The 20700-nt window shown below is 52.5% G+C and overlaps 1 protein-coding gene across 1 annotated transcript in view; it reads right to left on the bottom strand.

Annotated features, from left to right (window-relative positions):
• The window catches only part of CPAMD8 (C3 and PZP like alpha-2-macroglobulin domain containing 8), a 114777-nt gene that overhangs the window by 21010 nt on the left and 73067 nt on the right, over nucleotides 1-20700 (bottom strand). Inside the window, exons 23-27 of the mRNA XM_064381667.1 lie at nucleotides 16347-16398; nucleotides 10617-10915; nucleotides 8530-8755; nucleotides 6310-6486; nucleotides 3295-3376 (exon numbers count right to left, since the gene is read on the bottom strand). Coding sequence (XP_064237737.1) covers nucleotides 3295-3376; nucleotides 6310-6486; nucleotides 8530-8755; nucleotides 10617-10915; nucleotides 16347-16398 — 836 coding nt within the window. The remainder of the gene's footprint in view (nucleotides 1-3294; nucleotides 3377-6309; nucleotides 6487-8529; nucleotides 8756-10616; nucleotides 10916-16346; nucleotides 16399-20700) is intronic.

Below are 20700 nucleotides of genomic sequence, written 5' to 3'. Positions count from 1 at the left end.
GGGACACCACCGCCTGGGGCTTGTCCTGGTCTGGCTGTTTTCCCATGTACTGCTTCTGTTCTGTGACTGCTCTAGGCATTCCTCCTACTACAAACTACTATATGGTTATATAGAAGGATTATATAAATCAGCACTAAATGTGTCAGTACAGCTCCAACTACAATACCTATATGATTACATAGAAAGATTATGACACTAAGTATGATTATATATATAAGCTAGATATAATAAGCAGTCAGTTATACTTCAGGCACTAATTCTATAAACTAATATATGATTATATATAAAGGATTATATAAAGGAAATAGCTGAGTAATAACACTATAAACTAAGATATTCTTCAGGCACTAACTGTGCCTGGGGTCTGGACAGTTCTCCTTCTTTGGTGCCCATGGAGGGTGTTACCCACAACTGTGAGAGGAAGCTGGCCACCATGTTGTAAGGACACTCAAGTAGCCCCTATGGAGAAGTCCATGTGGTGAGCAACTGAGGCCTTCTGCCAACAGCCATGTGAGGGAGCCAATTTGGAAACTAATCGTCCAGCCCCAGTCGAGCCTTCAGATGAAGACAGCAATAGCCAACACCTTGACTGCAACCTCAGCAAAGATCCCCAGGCAGAAACACCTAGCTAAGCTGCTCCTGAATTCCTGACCCATAAGAATTAGTAAATAATAAGTAGAGATAATGCATGTTTGTTGTTTTAAACAGCTGCACTTGGGGGTCTCTTGTTACACAGCTGTGGATAACTATTGCATCTTGCACAGGGTCTTTCTCCTGCACTGGGAAGCGAAGACCTGGAGGCAGGAACTATGTGTTCCTTGTTCCCCTAGGACAAAGAACAAGGCCTGGCTCACTGAATGAATAAATGAATGAATGTGCACTGAGTATAAGGGAACCCATCTAAGAACAGATCCCAAGTTTTAAGGCCCCGGGCAGGATCTTGGACTCCTCTGGGTAAGTAGTTAGGGGAGGTGCTAACAGGACGGCACTGCAGTGAGTATACCACATGCTTATCCCACAGATCCAGGTTCTGAGAGGGATGTGTGATGAGGAAACAGGCTCAGAGAGGTTGAGCGTCAGATCTAAGGCCACACAGCTCACATGAGATAGAGCCCAGGTTTGTCCAGCTTCAGGGTGGGTGCCGCTGCCACTGCCCCTCAATTACTACCTCCTTGTCCCACAGGGTCCCCAGGAAGGTGTCCATGCTTGGAGACCAACAGGGATGTTTCAGGAAGTGAGAGGGGACATGGAAGCTGCTGGCTACTCTATTTCCGTGCAGACAGTGAAATTGGATTTTTCTTGGTCACGCTGAGAGTTTAATCCCTGACAGATGCTAAGGAGGTATGTGCATACTGAGAGCATCCAGGTTGGGCACAGTGGCTCAGACCTGTAATCTCAGCACTTTGGGAGGCCGAGGCGGGCGGATCACCTGAGGTCAGGAGTTTGAGGCCAGCCTGGCCAACGTGGTGAAATCTCTCTACTAAAAATACAAACCTCAGGCTGGGCACGGTGGCTCAAGCCTGTAATCCCAGCACTTTGGGAGGCCGAGGCGGGTGGATCACGAGGTCAAGAGATCGAGACCATCCTGGTCAACATGGTGAAACCCTGTCTCTACTAATACAAAAAATTAGCCGGGCATGGTGGCGTGTGCCTGTAATCCCAGCTACCCAGGAGGCTGAGGCAGGAGAATTGCCTGAACCCAGGAGGCGGAGGTTGCGGTGAGCCGAGATCGCGCCATTGCACTCCAGCCTGGGTAACGAGAGAGAAACTCCGTCTCAAAAAAAAAAAAAAAATACAAACCTCTACTAAATATAAAACCTCTACTAAAAATACAAAAATTAGCCAGGCATGATGGTGCACACATATGATCCCAGCTACTCAGGAGGCTGAGGCAGAAGAATTGCTTGAATCTGGGAGACAGAGGTTGCAGTGAGCCAAGATTGCACCACTGCACTCCAGCATGGATAACAGAATGAGATTTCATCTCAAAAAAAAAAAAAAAAAAGTGTCCGATGTGTCACAACTTGCTAATCCTGGCTGGTGGAGACCTAGGGGGCTGCTGGGGCTCATCCAGCTTTTGGAGAGTGACTCAGTGGCTTTAGCTGTCCCAGGATGGGTGGGGCCTTCGCTTGCTAGGGCGTGATTGCAGCCCCGTGTTACCAGCTGTCAGCAGGGCAGGGCTCTGGGACTAGAGCTGGGACAGTGTGGATGAGTTGCTGGGGATGGGGGATGCTGGGCATGTCGCCAACCCTGGGCCCCTCTGGAGCTAAGTAAGTGATGCTGCCAATGGCAGGAGGTACTCAGCCACATGTCCCCGCTCCCCGGGTTCCTGGCACTGCGACTGCGCAGTGGGTACTCTGTTGGACTAAAGACAGGGAGATTTCCACGCTCACAGCTGCTGTTGGCACTACCAGGCTGGCGATCTCCAAAAAGGAGTCTGGCCAGTGATGGGCACAGGAGTTCAAGGCGACTCAGTCTCAGGTGAACCCCATGATGATGCCAAGAACTGCAGCAGCCTGAGGATCCCAAGAAACCAAGACCCAGGTGTGCCCAGCCTCCCAGGTGTGTCCGCCCTCCCAGGTGTGCCCGGCTTCCCAGGTGTGCCTGCCCTCCCAGGGCCTGGCCTCCCAGGTGTGCCCGGCCTCCCAGTGCCCGGCCTCCCAGGGCCCGGCCTCCCAGGTGTGCCCGGCCTCCCAGGGCCTGGCCTCCCAGGTGTGCCCGGCCTCCCAGGTGTGCCCGGCCTCCCAGGGCCAGGCCTCCCAGGTGTGCCTGCCCTCCCAGGTGTGCCCGGCCTTCCAGGTGTGCCCGCCCTCCCAGGTGTGCCTGGCCTCCCTGGTCACCTCCCTGCAGTTACCAAAGAAACAAGACCCCAGGCTACTCCTGCACACTCTGCACCCCAGCCTCAAGGCGCTGGCCTGGCCTCTGACCCCCTTGCCCTGCCATCTCCTCCTGATCTCCGGCCAATGCCATTCCTGGGTCCTGGGGGCTTGAGCAAGCCCAGGGTGTCCAGGGCTCACTCCTGAGGGGCCAGAAAGCAGGGGATGGGGTCCTGGTCACCGTGGTAACAACAGCAGAAAGGAACAGTTACAGTCACCAGCTCCGTACTGGCCCCAAGCCCCCAGCCTCCATCCTTCCGAGTCCCTGGAGCTGGGACCACCAGTCTTTACTTCCCAGCTGTGTTCCCTGTCGCCTGGCTATCAAGTGCCAAGCAATGTGGCCACACTGCCCTGGATGTGAGGTCATGGCATCGGGCAGGGAGCCTCGGAGGGTGTGCCTGGGACGGTGCAGACTCACCACATGCTCCCCGATGCGTCCCGCTCCCCGAATGCGCTGTAGGAGCCATCCTGTCGCTTGTAGGTCAGCTGGCGCTGGTAGCCTGTGGGGCAAGCAGAGAGGACCCCGTCCTGCTGACTGGCCCGGCCCGGGCCTGCCCCAAGGACCCTCCCACTCTGCCATCCCCTACCCCAGACCTCCAAAGTCACACCACATGTGGGGTCCCCGGAATTGCCTCAAATCACATCTGGGGCCCTTGAAACTGCCATATATCCACATGAGGTCCCTGAAACTGCCCCATACCACATGTGGGGTTCTTGAAACTGCTTCGTACCACATCTGGAGTCCCTAAAACTGCTCCCCCCACCACATCTGGGCTCACTGAAACGGGCCCACGTCACATCTGGGGTCTCTGAAACTTCTCCACACCACATCTGAGGTCCTTGAAACCACCCCACACCACATCTAGGGTGGCTGTAACCACCAACTCATTCATCTGGTTTACTGACATGGCCCCTTTGTGACTCCTGGTCACACGCTGGCCCTCAGTCACTCCCGGGAGGTCAGTTAAATCACCATCTTGAGGCAGCGCCCTCTGTCCCCAGGTGTGGGGGCTGCTCCACCTGCTGGGGTGGGAGCTTGGGAAGCTCGGAGAACTGGAGGTGCCAGAGCAGGGAACGAGGGGGTGTGGCGAGAGGCTGGTGGGCCACAGCGGCCTCCGAGGCTGGGCTGGGTGTGTGGCTTTCCTGTGAGGGCACAGGGAGCCATGGGTGGCGTGTGAGTAGGGGAAGGATGCCAGTAAACTGTAGGGTCTGGACAGAAAGCTGGGGGCGGGGCCTCTCCAAGTGTGCAATGATGAGCTTGGACCCAGTGGTGGCAAGAGGTGGGGAGCCTTCCTGGGGTGTAGGTGGAGCTACTCAGCCAGACTCGGGCTGTGAGGGAATGCAGGACGACTCCAAGGGCATCGTGGTTTGTGGCCTGAGCCTCAGGAAGGACAGGGCTGTGTCCACAGAGACAGGACAAGTGACAAAAGGAACTCTGTACTGGGTGGGTCCTCCCAAATTCACATTCACTTGGAACCTGAAAATGGGACCTTCCTGGAAATAAAGATGCTTACCGATGTCACTAACGGTCAATTCTCGAGATGAGAACATTCTGAATTTATTTAGGGTGGTCCAAAATCCAAAGACAGGTGCCCTTGTAAGAGAAAAAGAGGGGCCAGGCACTGTGGCTTGCACCTGGAATCCCAGCATTTTGGGAGGCCGAGGTGAGAGGATCACTTGAGGCCAGGAGTTCAAGACCAGCCTGGACAACATAGCAAAACCCCATCTTGACAAAGAATTGGCTGGGCATGGTGGTGCACGTCTGTAGTTCCAGCTACTCAGGAGGCTGAGGTGGGAGAACTGCTTGAGCCCAGGAGTTCAAGGCTGCAGTGAGCTGTGATTACACCACAGCACTCTAGCCTGGATGACAGAGTAAGAGCCTGGCTCAAAAAAAAAAGGCCAGACGTGGTGGCTTATGCCTGTAATCTATAGTTCCAGCACTTTGGGAGGCCGAGGTGGGTGGATCACCTGAGGTCAGGAGTTTGAGACCAGCCTGACCAACTTGGAGAAACCCCATCTTTACCAAAAATACAAAACTAGCCGGGTGTGGTGGTGCATGCCTGTAATCCCAGCTACTCAGGAGGCTGAGGCAGGAGAATTGCTTGAACCCAGGAGGCGGAGGTTGCGGTGAGCCGAGATCGCAACATTGCACTCCAGCCTGGGTAACAAGAGTGAAACTCCGTCTCAAAAAAACAAAAAGGAAAGAAAAGGAAGTCACAGAGGTGACAGCCACGTGATCGTGGAGGCACAGAGCAGGCTGATCGGTCTACAAGTCAGGGAATGCCTGGAGCCAGCAGATGCCTGAGAGACCTGGGCCAGAGTCCCCCTCAGAGCTGCCAGAAGGAGCCGGCTCTGCAGACACCTTCATTTTGGACTTTTGGCCTCCAGAACTACAAGGGGATGATACATTTCTGTCGTTGTGAGCCGTCCCGTTTGTGACATTTTGTTATGACAGCTTCAGAAAATGAACACAAGTGGGTTTGGGGGGAAGATGGACGGGGGTTGGTTTGGGGTTTGTTGAGTCCGAACTGCGAGTTGGCTGAAGGCATGCAGACCCTGGCTGTCATTCACGAGGAGGACTCATTCCACTCTGGGTGGCGTTTAAGGACCTGAGCCTGGATGAGTCCACCACGGTGTGCCTGGCCCTGGGGCGACTGGTGTCCACACACCTCCCAGACCTCACAAGTGCTAATCTGAGCCCCCAGCACCTGGCCTCAGTGGACTTGGCCTTCCTAGCTGTCCATGATCAGCCTTCATGATGCCAGAATGTCCGCCTGGAGCAACCCCTGACTGTTTCTTCTTCTTTATTCCTTTTTATTTTTTACAGTTGGGGTCTCACTCTGCCACCTTGGCTGGAGTGCAGTGGCACAATCACAGTTCACTGCAGCCTCCAACTCCTGGACTCAAGCGATCCTCCTGCCTCAGCCTCCCGAGTAGCTGGGACTACAGGTGCATGCCACCGTGTCTGGCTAATTTTTAAAAAATTTTTGTAGAGATGGGGTCTTGCTATGTTGCCCAGGCTGGTCTCAAATTCCTGGGCTCAAGTGATCCTCCCACTTCAGCCTCCAAAAGTGTTGGGATCACAGGCATCAGCTACTGTGCCTGGACTTCTTTTTTCTTTTCTAAATGTTATTTTTAATAATGTGGTTATATTATTCTTGTAAAAAAAAAAAAATCAACACTTTAAAAAGATGCTGTTCCTCTCCCTGTATCTGAACAGCAACATTCATTCAGAATCTCATCCTAATGGCCACAGACATCAGGCTCCTGCTGACAGTGACCAGATCGGGGCCACCCTGAATGGGCTCTTTTGCCCACCTCCTCCCCATCGCTGAGCCCGCTGTGTGGGCCGCCTCCAGCGTGGTCCTCTCCACTGAAGGCTGAACCTGCCTCCTTTGCTCCTGCCTTGACCCAGGCAGTTTTCCCCCAATACCTTGTACCAGATAGTCGGTGGTCTCTCTCTCCACCTCAGGGCTAAGCTGCTGCGTTTTCTGAAGATACTTCAAGACAAAGACGTTGGGAGCGAAGTGGATCATGTTCTGCTCTCCGCAGCCAAAGGGCAGCCGCAGGAGGTTAGCGAGGTGGTTCAGGGTTGGCCCCATGACATCCCCTGGTGGGAAGAAAAGAGAGTTAAGTTGAGGGCTGTCCCAGCTCAGTAGAGCACAGAGACAGCTTTACCCAGAGATGGGAGACTGTGTGCATCACCCATCAGCCACTCAACTGCCCTTTGGGACTGGCACCCTCTGCCTGCTCAGACCAGCTGGTGTCCTGGCTTTGGTGACAGTTTGTTCACCTTCTCCACACACATCCTTCTGTGTTCTTTATTTTTAACTCAGGCTTTCTTTCTCTAGCTTTTCATTCTGTTCGAAGCTTTTTCCCTTCCTGGCTTTTAAAATCGGTGCATTGAAGGCTATACATGGGCCTCTAAGTGCAACTTTGGCTGCATCCTACAAATACCAGTATGTCTACACATTCTCATTCCATTCTAAACAGTCTTTCTAAAATATTCTTTCTAAAATATTCTGATTTTCTCTTTAACCAGGAGCACTTCAATTTTTTAAAAAAGTGTCTATATGTATGGAATTGGAAGTGCATTTTTAAAAGTTTTCTTTCTTTTAAAAAATACTCTGGTTCTCTCATCCCCTTGACATTCTGTATTCCTCTCCTTGGCTTCTCTTTCTCAAAGATTGCTGATGGACCCCCTGGGACCCCCAATGTCCCCTGAACACACCTTCTTTCCTTCTTTAGCCTCTCTGCATGTCTCACTGAGGCTGCCATTGCCCCTGCAGCCTCCTCATGTTGCACGAACTGCCTGGCTACTTTCTCATCACCATCCTCTAGGCTCCTCAGCTTCTTCTCCACCCACTGTGTCACTGAAGGCATGGCCCACGGATCCCAGCTGTCACCTACTCTCCATTCCTGCCTCTCTGCTTCTTCTCCTATCTCCCTCAATTCCATCTGAGCCACTCAGCCCCACGTCCACCTCTGACTTGCTCTCATGCCTCAGAAATTGTAAACTCAAACTTCCGCTGATCCGGCCACAACCGCCAACCTGCCCATGTCCGAGGCCCTCCACCCCTGATGTCAGAGAGAGCCTTGACCCCCTCATTTGGGTCCGTTCATCCCTTTCTGGCCTCTTGCTCTCTCCTCCCTGGCTCAGGCCCATCCCAAACTCTCACCACCCTTCTGCCCAACTCCCAGCACTGGATCAGTCACACTGTCCCCACTTCCCCTCCTGCACCTGGGCTACTAGAAGCATCCTGATATGGTTTGGCTGTGTCCCCAACCGAGTCTCATCTTGAACTGTAGCTCCCATAATTCCCACGTTGTGGGAGGGACCTGGTGGGAAACAACTGAATTATGGGAGTGGTTTCCCCCATACTGTTCTCGTGGTAGTGAATAAGTCTCGTGAGATCTGATGATTTTATAAGGGGAAATCCCTTTTGCTTGGCGCTCATTCTCTCTTCCTGCCGCCACGTAAGACATGCCTTTCGCCTCCACCATGACTGTGAGGCCTCCCCAGCCACCTGGAACTGTGGGTCCATTAAACCTCTTTTTCTTTATAAATTACCCAGTCTTGGGTATGTCTTTATCAGCAGCATGAAAACAGACTAATACACATCTTAACCCCAGAGACCCCCTAAGGCTGCTTCCAATGTCCCTAGTCAGGGCCTCTCACCCCTACTCAGCAACTGCTCCAGAAGCCTGCCCCATCACCAAGCCCCCAAGGCCTCCATGTCTGGCTGACTTCACCAGGCATTCGGGTTTTCTTGGATCTGGTTCTTGGCCCATTCCCCTCACAGGGTTCACTGCAGGTCCTCAGGGGTCATCCCACCCTGACCTCTGCATAAGGCTTAGACTTGGGGGGCTCTGGATCTGCCATCTCACCTGGACTAGGAGTCCCTCGAGGGTGGGGTTGGGGTCAGCTCTGGGGCTGCCTCAATGCCCAGCACATGGACAGGCACAGGAAGGCACTGGAAGCTGCTTGTTAGGGGTGTGTGTGTGTATGTGTGTGCGCGCGCGTGTGTGTGTGTCTATGTGGACACCCCAGGACACAGGTCCCCAGCAAAGCCCAGCTTGACACCAACCCTGGAGTCTCAACCTTGGCTCTTGCCCCCTGACCTCCCCAAGCCAGGCTGTGGGACAGACGCACCGATGATGGAGGCGGCGGCCCGCTCAGACCCAGGGATGGCGCCATGCGGGACCCCCAGGGTGAAGGCCTCGCTGTAGCTCTCATCTACCTCCATCTTCCTCCAGATTCGGAATTCACCCATGGAGCCCCAGCCAGTGGAAAAGCCGATGAACTGGACCTCTGGTGGCCTGGGGACGGTCCAGGACACAATGACAGACTCATTGGACGGCTCTGGACCGTGGCCAACCTGGAAAAAGAAACCAAGGCTGCTGGACGCTGGCAGGAAGCAGGCAGTAGGCACTCAGGTGGCAGTGACATCAGCTTTGTGGCCACGGTCAGAGGCCTTACGCATGCTCACAGTGCAGGGAAGGGTCCTCAGTGAGTCAGAGGTGACAGAAACCAGAGGTCACCCCATCCATTAGACAGCCAACAGAAACAGAAGGCATGGCACCTGCAGGTTCACAGTCACTGGGCTACTTGGAACCCCTGGACCTTTGCACATGCGATTCCTCTGCCTGGAGAACATACTATACGCCCATTTTGCCTAGTGAACTCCTATTCATATTTTAAAACCGACTGTGGCTATGTTCCTCCTCTGGGAAGCTGTATTAGCTTCCTCTGTTAGGAAGCTGTGTTCGTTTCTGTATCTCTTTCGCTTGGCCCAGAGAACAGCCCCAGCCCCCACTTCACTTGCTCATCATGTCCATTTTTTTCTCCCTGACCACCTACCTCCTCTCTCTGCTCCCAGATCCTTGCGTGCTTCCTCTGTCACAGCTCTTTGTGGGTAACCCCCCATATCGGCACCGAGGAATGAGAGCTAAGCAGAACCCTGGCACAGTCAGGGCTTGAGGAATATCTCACTTTATAGTGTTACTACTCAGCTATTTCCTTTTATATAATCCTTTACATAATCATATATTAGTTTATAGAATTAGGGCTTGAAGAATTCCTTTATATAATCCTCTATATATAATCATATAATAGTTGATAGTATGAGTGCCTAAAGAATATTTCCCTACATATATATCTATAATTATATCTTAGTTCATAATCGGGGAATGCCTAGAGTAGACACGGTACAGAGCATGAATTAAAGAATAAGCAGCTTATAATCGGAGGAATGCCTAGAGCAGACACAGTGCAGAGCATGATTTAAGGGAAAAACAGTTACACCAGGACAAGAATCCATGGCCCAGGCGGCAGCGTTCAGTATCGTAAAGATACCCGCTGTATGGCAGGCTTGGGGCAAGAGCCACTCCTCCTGATGAAGGAGTTGTAGGACCTTGCTCCAGTTCTTGTGGAAGGCTGCCCTCAGAACGGCAATCCACCTTGGTGACTGTGAACTTTATCAGCTCTGGTCACTGTGCTGCTTGAAAAGCATCTTCCCATAGAACCCATTGGAAGCTGCCAGAAGGTGGCAGTAACCTCAACAGCTCTGTCACTGCTATGGGACTTAAAGCATCCTCCTATAAATCTTCTTAGAAGTAGTTTGCCCATAGATAGAAGTATTGCACACTGCACCCTCTTCACTGCGCACGGCCCACCTTCAAGCCTCGGTGACCTAATGGGGGTGGACCCCTTACTGCACACGGCCCTTGCCTTCATGGGAACGGGCCCCTTGCCGCACACTGTCCACCTCCTGGCCTAGGTGACCTAATGGGGGTGGACCCCATGTTTTATTGCTCACGACCCTATCACAATCCCTAAAGATGATTTCACTCACTGCCCTGCCCCCTAACCTATACACAATAAATACTCATGCTTCTGGACATTCGGGGCCTCGCCTGAGTCCGCTTATAGGTGGCATGGCCCCTGGAGCCCAGCTGCATTTTCTTTGTACTTCTGTGTCCTGTCTCTTTGTTTCTCGGATCCTGCACCTCAGCACAGCATAAGGCTCACCCCCCGACCCCGTGGGGCCCTCAGCCTACACTCTTGGCATATGTTTTTTTGTGGTAAGCAACTCTAGACTGAGAACAACTTGGGGTGGTGCCCTGTGTTTCCTTTGCTCCTCCCGACCCCCCCATCAGAGCCTGGCACAGAACAGGAAGCAGTGAATACCAGAGGAACATGAGGTTTCTGTGCAAGCCCCAGGCAGTCCCGCTGTATACCTGGATGAGGCCACCATGCCAGCTGATCCAGAATGTTCTGAATTCATCCCAGGAGAGGATCTTGGCCGTGTGTGCACTGGCCACAGGCTCTCCCATCTTGCTGGTGGAGATCCATGACCTGGTGTTTTGATGCCCTCCCAGGACAATCTCGATCATGCCTGCTGTGTCCTGGGGCCCAGAAGACAAGGACACGCGGGCATCGTTGTGAGCCCGCACGGCGACATCAAAGCGGGTGAGGCGCAGCGGCCGCTGCACATACTGGAACTCGTACTTGTTAGGGGTGGAGATGTGGACTCTCTCTGCATGGAGGAAAGGAGATGGGGAGTTGAGAGGACACCTGGAGGCACCCCACTTTCCCTGATGGTACCTGGAGGTGAGCACCAGGACCACAAGGGGTGAGTCTCACTGTGACTCAGCACATGTGGGAGAATGGAGTTGGCTTAACAATAGCATTGACAGTGGCACGCAAAAGATAAAATGGGCCTGGGCATAGTGGCTCACACCTGTAATTCCAGCACTTTAGGAGGCTGAGGCAGGAAGATTGCTTGAGGCTAGGAGTTCGAGACCAGCCTGGGCAATATAGCAAGACCCCTATCTCTACAAAAATGTTTTTAAATGAGCAGTGGCATGCATCTGTAGTCCCAGCTACTTGGGAGGCCAAGGCAGGAGGATCACTTGAGCCCAGGAGTTTAAGGTTGCAGTGAGCCACGATTGCACCATTGCACTCCAGCCTGGGTGACAGAATAAGACTCTCTCTCTAAAAACCAAAAAGATAAAATACTCAGGGATAAATCTGGCAAAAGAGGAACAAGTTGCTGAAAACTGCAAAAGGCTGAGGAGAGAAACTAGAGAAAACCCAAATCAATGAAAGGTAGACCATGTTCATGGATTATCGTGAACATGTGAGTTCTTCCCCAGACAGTTCTACAGATTAATGCAATCCCAATCAAAATCCCAGGAGGCTTTTTTGGAGAAATTGCTAAACAGATTCCAAAATTTATATGGACATGCAAAGGACTTAGGAGAGCTCAAATTTGATAAAGAACCCAGCACTTTGGGAGGCCAAGGCAGGTGGATCACCTGAGGTCAGGAGTTCAAGACCAGCCTGACCAACATGATGAAACTCTGTCTCTACTAAAACCTCAAAAATTAACCATGTGCGGTGTCAGGCGCCTATAATTCCAGCTACTGAGGAGGCTGAGGCAGGAGAATCACTTGAACCTGGGAGGTAGAGGTTGCAGTGAGCTGAGATTGCACCACTGCAGTCCAGTCTTGGCGATGAAAGTGAAAATACATCTCAAAAAAGAAAAAAGAAGAAGACCCCCACACACAACTGGAAGGCTAACACCCTCTGACACTGAGACTTACCATAAAGTTACAGGAATCACCACAATGTGATATGGGTGTCAGCAAACACAAATGCATCAATTATTATGTGGGGAGAGGGGCTACTCAGAGGCATCTGCTACTTGCCTCCTTGACAAGGAACAAAAATAGCAAGTGGATAATCACACTTTGAAGAGTCCATCTAAGAACACGGAGATTCCACAGAGAAGTGACAAGAAACACCTAAAGTGAAGATTAGGAAATGGAAATAAGGCAGGGTGCCTGGTGAGAATTGGCTGGAAGCCTGGAGAAGCTCCCCAGTGCAAGGAAAGGGTAAGTGAGTAGACTCCAGTGGTCCCCATTCCCACTGTGGACTCTAGGAACTCTAACCACGGGAGAGCCCCCAGATCCTCGTGGGCCACAGACTAGCCTAGGGAGCTACCCGGAGACTGTGCAGATACTGCTCCAGAGAGGGGACCAAGGCTGGGTTTCACACACCCTTCAGCCCTAAGCAGCGAAAGCAGGGCACTGTATCAAGATCCGAGCCACTGCCAGGCTGCATTCTGCCTGGGGACCAGATAGCCCCTGCATCTTCGAATCTCTGGAGTCCCACTGACATCCCCCCCTCACGGCCACCACTGTGGCTGGCTGCTGCCACCAGGACTGAAGCCCAACCCATTGGCAATGACCTCCATGCCCCCAGCAGGGAAGCTGCTGCACACTTTCATGTTCCCCGAGGGCTAACTCCCCAACCTGCCACCAGGGGCCGCTGCAGCCAGACGCTAAAGCACAGGCGAGGCTCACGCTCCCCAACCACCTGCTGCCATTGAAAGCTGCTGCACCCTACCCAGTATTCAAGTACCAGATGCCTCTAAGCAGCCCCTCTCCCCACTAATAATTGATGCGTTTGTGTTTGCTGACAGCCGTATCACACTGTGGTGATTTCTGTAACTCTACGGTAAATCTCAGTGTCAGAGGGTGTGAGTCTTCCAGTTGTGGGGTTGTTTGTTTGCTTTTTGTTTTTTGAGACAGAGTCTTACTCTCGTCACTGGGGCTGGAGTGCAATGGGGCGATCTTGGCTCACTGCAACCTCCACCTCCCAGGTTCACGTGATTCTCCTCTCTCAGCCTCCTGGGTACCTGGGATTACAGGCACCTGCCTCCACGCCTGGCTAATTTTTGAATGCTGAACCTGAGCATTCCACTGGAGCCCTGAGAATCCCCCTACCCCTGCCTACCATAGCCAGCACCCACACACACGACCGGGAAGTGTGAGATAGGTTGGCCCAGCCCAGTTCTGCCCCTGCAAGTGCCTGAGGGTACCATCCAAGGGCCTTGAGACTGCCCAGCCTGGACCACCACAGCTGGTACCTGAATGCTCCTCCTAGGCACCTGAGGGCAGGCTCACCCAACCTGCCACTGTCACCACAGCTGGCACACACCTGCCTGTGCCACCTGCGGGCAAGGAGATTGGCCCACCCAGCCTGTCACAGCCACCAGCAACACCAGAGCACATGCTTGGGAGCTAGAGGGTCATCCCACCCACCACTGCTACTGCCAGTGCCCACACCATGCCCACTGCCCAGGGGCCCAAGAACCTGCCCACCTTCCTGGCCCACCACTGCTAATTCTGGCATCCAAGCAACCTTCCTGGAAGTCCAAGAATTGGCCCACCTGGACCCACTAACACTGGTACCAGTGTACAATGCCCTGGTGCTCAAGGAACGTATGTTTTGCCCACTGCTGCCATCACGGGGGCCTGCAGACAGGCCCATCTGGCTTCCTCATCTCAAGCAAAACTTCATCATGGCCTCTACTAATAACTGCACTCTAAGCCACTGAGGAAATCCCAGACGGCACTGATGCTGTTTATAGCCGAATAAATCATATGGAGACTATGCTATGCACTACACTATACACACCCGGAATGAAACTAAACGCTCTCCCCAGCCAACAGCACAGATGGAAGAAGTCTTCCTCCATTACAGCAAATTCAAAACATTGGAAGGAATGACTATCACACCAAATGTACAGACATCACCGTGAGAACAAAAGAAACGTGAAAAAGCAAGGAAATGTGACGTCACCAATGAAACACAGTCATTCTTACGCAACAGATTCCAATTAAAAAACGTATGTAGGCCGGGCGCGGTGGCTCACACCTGTAATCCCAGCACTTTGGGAGGCCGAGGCGGGGGGATCACTAGGTCAAGAGATTGAGACCATCCTGGTCAATGTGGTGAAACCCCGTCTCTACTAAAATACAAAAATTAGCTGGGCATGGTGGCGTGTGCCTGTAATCCCAGCTACTCAGGAGGCTGACGCAGGAGAATTGCCTGAACCCAGGAGGCGGAGGTTGCAGTGAGCCGAGATCGCACCATTGCACTCCAGCCTGGGTAACAAGAGCGAAACTCCGTCTCAAAAAAAAACAAAAACAAAAGTATGTAGGCTGGGCGCGGTGGCTCAAGCCTGTAATCCCAGCACTCTGGGAGGCCGAGGCGGGTGGATCACGAGGTCAGGAGTTCGAGACCAGCCTGGCCAACATAGTGAAACCCTGTCTCTACTAAAAATACAAAAATTAGCTGGGCGTGGTGGCAGGCGCCTGTAATCGCAGCTACTTGGGAGGCTGAGGCAGGAGAATTTCTTGAACCTGGGAGGTGGAGGTTGCAGTGAGCTGAGATTGCACCACTGCACTCTAGCCTGGGCAACAGAGCCAGACTCCGTCTCAAAAAAAAAAAAAAATGTATGTAATCTTGGAAAAATATTTCAAAATAATCCGAGCGAGGTGGCTCACACTTCTAATTCCAATAATTTGAGAACCCAAGGTAGGTGAATTACATAAGCCCAGGAGTTCAAGACCAGCCTGGGCAACACAACGAAATCCCATTTCTAACAAAAATGCAAAAAATTAACCAGGCGTGATGGTACATGCCTGTAGTCTTAGCTTATTGGGAGGCCAAAGTGGGAGGATCACCTGGGCCTGGGAATTCGAGGCTGCAGTGAGCTATGACTGCGCCACTGCACTCCAGCCTGGGCAACAGAGTGAGATCCTGTCTCAAAAAACAATAATGGTAATGATATAAATTAAGCTCAGTGAGACAAAAGAGAATACAGAAGAACAATACAAAGAAATCAGAAAAACAATTCAGGATATAAGTGAGAAATTTACCAAACAGATGGATACCAAAAGGAACCAAACAGAAATGGCGAAACCCGGCCCTGCTCACTTTTTAATTAGACGGTTTGTTTTATTCACTACCAAACTGGAGACTTCTTTATATATTGTAATACTAGTCCTTTGTCTGATAAGGTTTGCAAATGTGTTTTCTCCCAGTCTGTACTATACTTCCTCCTTTAACAGGGTTTATTATGGAGAAAAAACTTTTTAATTTTGATGAGGTTTATCAATGTATGAATGTTTCTTTTGAATGATTGTGCTTTTCAAGTCTAAAAACTGCTTGGCCCTAAATGACTGACCTTCCTTCCTTCCTTCCTCCCTCCCTCCCTCCCTCCCTCTCTCCCTCCCTCCCTTCATTTCTTCCTTCCTTCCTCCCTCCCTCCCTTCCCTCCCCTCCTGCCATCCTCAACCAGGCTGGATTGCAGTGTTACGATCAAGGCTCACTGCAACCTCCACCTCCTGGGCTCAGGTAATCCTCCCACCTCAGCCTCCCAGGTAGCTGGGACTACAGGCGTGCACCACCAGGTCTCACTAAGTTTGTTTTTTTTTGTAGAGATGGGATTTCGCCCTGTTGCCCAGGCTGTCCTATGCTTTTTTCTAGAAGCACTATAGTGTTACGTGTTAAGTCCACGATCCGTTTTGGGTTCACGCTTGTGTAAGGTGTGATTCTTAGGTCCAGCCTCATGTTGTTGTTGTGAGATGGAGTCTCACTCTGTCGCCCAGGCTGGAGTGCAGTGGCACAATCCTGGCTCGCTGCAACTTCCACCTCCTGGGTTCAAGCGATTCTCCAGCCTCCCGAGTAGCTGGGACTACAGGCACACACCACACCTGGATAACTTTGTCCTTTTAGTAGAGATAGGTCTCACCATGTTGGCCAGGCTGGTCTCGAACTCCTGACTTCAACTGATCCACCTGCCTCAGCCTTCCAAAGTGCTGGGGTTACAGGCATGAGCCGCCGCGCCCAGCCAGCCTAACCTTCTTGCTTGGCACCTGCCATGTACATTCCTGTGCATTCATGCCCTGTGTGCTGGATGCTCCACCCTCACACTGGCTCTGCCTGTCCCCAGCTGGGACGTCGCTCTTCCTATCCACAGTGCCCCCTAACCCCGGGAAGGGCAGGTGCTCACTTTGCACTGAAACAGCCCCCACAGTGTGGAGAAGGGGGAAGGCCAAAGTCCTGACCCAGCCAGGAGGCCACTCCTTAGCAGGATGGGCACGGGGACTCACCGTTGGGACAGAAGAACGCGCTGTAGGTGTACGCCCGGGGGACTCCTTCAGCCTGAAACAAAGAAACCAGGAGAACTGAGTGCTGGAGCGGTGAGGGGGATGGTCAGCTCGGCGGGACGGCCGGCTCTCCTGGTTTGCATCATATCAGCACGGCCACACCAAGATCACAGGTGCGTTGAGCAGGACAGGGCCGCCCACTTCCCAGGCTCCGGTGGGGAAACTGAGGCCGCTCCCCCTTGCTGGCCAAATGAAAGTCACCAACTGCTTCTAGACTCGTCATGGGGCCCACACCCCTACCCTCCCCTCCAGACACCCCCTTCCTCCCATCTCCCTCTGGGCAGGGGACATAATGAGGCCAAGGTAGGCAGGTTCTGAGACTTCATTTGACATCTGTGAGCACTGTGAGAGGGGCTCCTGCATCTGCCAATGACAGGTCTCTGTCCTGCTGTCTATCCACACATCTCTTGTTTTTTTTTTGAGATGGAGTTTCGCTCTTGTTGCCCAGGCTGGAGTGCAATGGCGCGATCTCGGCTCACCACAACCTCCGCCTCCCAGGTTCAAGCGATTCTCCTGCCTCAGCCTCCCAAGTAGCTGGGATTACAGGCACGTGCCAACCATGCTTGGATAATTTTGTATTTTTAGAAGAGACGGGGTTTCTCCATGTTGGCCAGGCTGCTCTTGAACTCCTGACCTCAGGTGATCTGCCGGCCTCAGCCTCCCACAGTGCTGGGATTACAGGCATGAACCACCACGCCCAGCCACTTCTGCTTCTTTTATGGATGACCCCAAATATCAGAAGGCAGCTGCCTCAGTCTCTTAAAAAGGGGTGCCCAGAATTTAACCCCCTATACCTTGCGGAGCTTGGTCTGACTAACACGACCCCTGTGGGGGCCCTCGGATCAGACCTCAAAGGGTTAACATGGAGCAGCTGCAGCCAGGTGGCCTGGCAGCCCCTTCGCCCATTAGGATGGTCAATTTTATGTATTTATTTAGAAACAGAGTCTCTGTCGCCCAGGCTGAAGTTCAGTGGTACGATCTCAGCTCATTCAAACTTCCACTTCCCGGGTTTAAGCAATTCTCCTGCCTCAGCCTCCTAAGTAGCTGGGACTACAGGCACATGCCATCATGCCAGGCTAACTTTTGTATTTTTAGTAGAGATGGGGTTTCACCATGTTGGCCAGGCTGGTCTCGAACTTCTGACCTTAAGCAAACTGCATGCCTTGGCCTCTCAAAGTGCTGGATTTACAGGCATGAGCCACCAAGCTCAGCCTAGGATGGTCAGTTTTAGGTGTCGACTGGACTGAGCTCCGGGATGCCCAGGTAGCTGGTGAAACACTCTCTTTGGGCGTATCCAGGAAGTGCTTCTGCAAGAGATGAGCATTCGTGTTGGAGGACCGAGCAGAGCACACAGCCCTCTCCAACGCGACTGGGCATCATCCAAGCTGTTGGGCGCCTCCTGACCGAACAAGGCAGAGGAAGATGATTCCTCTCTGACAACTGCTTGAGCTGGACATCGATCTCCTGCTCCTGGTTCCCAGGCCTTCAGACCCCGGCTGGAATCTACACCATCGGCTTTCTAGCTCCCAGGCCTTCCAGCTACACCACTGGCTTTCCAGGGTCTCTATCCTTTTTTTTTTTTTTTTTTTTTGAGATGGAGTCTCGCTCTGTCGCCCAGGCTGGAGTGCAATGGCACAATCTCGGCTCACTGCAACCTCCACCCCCCGAGTTCAAGCGATCCTCCTGCCTCAGCCTCCCAAATAGCTGGGATTACAGGCATGCACCACCACACCCAGCTAATTTTTGCATTTTTAGTAGAGATGGGGTTTCACTATGTTGGTCAGGTTGGTCTCAAACTCCTGGGATCCGCCAACCTCGGCCTCCCAAAGTGCTGGGATTACAGGTATGAGCCACCACACCCGGCCCTCCATTCACAGCTGAATAATATTTCATTGCATTCAGGAACTGCATTTCACTGACCCACATTCATTTCTCTAATTCATCAGCTGATGGACATTTCCTAAAATAGAAAGTGTATTCCTGACTTTGGGATTTCCCAGTTGACTGTTACAGATGCCTGTGTGACACCAGCACATGGGTCTTTAGTAGACAGGCTGGACACCACTCTCACTTAACCATCCAGCGGTTCCATTCAAATCCGGGGCTCTCATGCACAGCCTACTCCCTGGCCGGCCAGGTCTCCTGTCACTCCAGTGATGCCCTAATTATTTCTGTCTCCTCTTTGCTTTTTGGAATTTCACTGAGGTGAAATTCACGTGGAGATGATCGAAAGCTCTCAGCCTCCCAGCAGATATAGAGGATTGCAGTCCCCTCACAGGCCAGCAGGGGAGCCAGGCAGAGCGGTGTCGGCACTTCCTGCACCTGCCAAGCCATCCCCGCCCTGGTACAGCGCCCATGATGGGCTGTGCACAGGTGATGCTTCCCCACCGGCCCCGTGTCCTATTCAGCTTCTTGCTCCTAAGTCCAGTCCAGCAGGTGGCGCCCAAACCCTCCAGTGGGAAGAGGCAGGAGGAGTATTTTTCTGCTTTAACAAGCCACACATCTGGTACCTCTTGTTTCTTAAATTCTCTCTCTCTCTCTCTCTTTCTCTCTTTCCTGAGATGGCGTCTTGCTGTGTCACCCAGGCTGGAGCACAATGGCACGATCTCGGCTCACTGCAACCTCCACCTCTTGGGTTCAAGCGATTCTCCTGCCTCAGCCTCCCAAGTAGCTGGGATTACAGGCACGCACCACCACGCCCGGCTAATTTTTGTATTTTTAGTAGAGACGGGGTTTCATCATGTTGGCCAGGCTGGTCTCGAACTCCTGACCTTGTGATCTGCCTGCCTCAGCCTCCCAAAGTGCTGGGACTGCAGGCATGAGCTGCCACGCCCTGGCCCCACAAATTGTTTTTCTAATTGTAGCTTCATCTTTGCATCAATATTTCAAGTCTTCTGGTGCCTACATCTTTCCCGCTGTCCCCCAGAGCTGCCTGATCATTCGGCAGTGGGGATGGGAGGAAAGATTCGGGGAAGGAGGCCCTCAAGAGTCCCTCTGTGTGCACTGAGAAATCCCTTCTGCAAGGGAAGCAGGCAAGACCGCCGGAGTTCTGCAGCTCGGAGGGGCTCACTGCCTCCCTCTCGGGCTTTAGGAGGGCAGGGAGGATGTCCTGGCTGAGCAAAGGGTGACCCGGGGTCTCTGCATTTCTCCATTGGGACCATCCCATCCTGGCTCACAGAGGTCTCAGTCCCCACCTGACAGCGCTCTTGTCCCCGATGAATCCATCACATCACATCAACAACGCTACAGCGGTGACCTGTCCACTGTCACTGCTCTGGAGTTCTGCCCAGCGGGCGTGTGACTCCTGGTGCTAACAGAAACCACTGGTGTTCAGGGCTGGCAGGATACCAGCAGGGAGGGAGGGAGGGCACGGACTGTGTGGATTCGTGTGCTGTTTGCGGCTGGGCCTCTGGGGAATGTGAGACCCTTGGGGCCGCTGTTAGGGGCTGCTGTGGGTGAAGCGCCAAACGGAGCCTCAGTAGGGCTGTGATGTGCCCAAGCAGCCTAGAAAAGATGGGGCACGTGGCTCCTGCACGCCCAGCCCTGAGGCATCTGTGTGGGAAGCAGCAAAGTTCCTCTTCAAAGTTTCCTTTCTTAAGAAAAATTCCTAAGTGCTGGAAATAATAGCTTGTCTTAAACGCTTTCTTCAAAAGCCTTCTTTCCTTTTTGCTAGAAGCCCTGTCCTATGTGCCTTTAGAAATGCTTACAGGCGGCCGGGCGCGGTGGCTCAAGCCTGTAATCCCAGCACGTTGGGAGGCCGAGGCGGGTGGATCACGAGGTCAAGAGATCGAGACCATCCTGGTCAACATGGTGAAACCCCGTCTCTACTAATACAAAAAATTAGCTGGGCACGGTGGTGCGTGCCTGTAATCCCAGCTACTCAGGAGGCTGAGGCAGGAGAATTGCCTGAACCCAGGAGGCAGAGGTTGCGGTGAGCCGAGATCGCGCCATTGCACTCCAGCCTGGGTAACGAGCGAAACTCCGTCTCAAAAAAAAAAAAAAAAAAAAAAAGAAATGCTTACAGGCACGTAGTACGTTCTACGGCCTTGTACTTTAAGCACAATATCTGTGCTGGACGTGCTCACAGGCATGTCCCAGCTCGCAGCCTCTGCCCCTTCCTTATTTGGACTTCCTTTTTTTGCTCTCCATTGCTTTTACCTGTTTAGAAAAGTTTCAAGTTATTAGCCAATCACATATTAGTTTAGATTGTGAGGTCTGGCTCCAGCCAACGGAGATCAGACACAGTAATAAGGACGACCCCAAATGCGTGAGAAATAAATTTGTGTATTTTCCTTTG

The sequence above is a fragment of the Aotus nancymaae genome, unplaced genomic scaffold (genome assembly GCF_030222135.1).
Source record: "Aotus nancymaae isolate 86718 unplaced genomic scaffold, 86718_ANA_hifiasm-v0.15.2.pri h1tg000028l, whole genome shotgun sequence".
Lineage (NCBI taxonomy): Eukaryota > Metazoa > Chordata > Mammalia > Primates > Aotidae > Aotus > Aotus nancymaae.
This window is presented reverse-complemented; position numbering and strand designations above follow the sequence as displayed.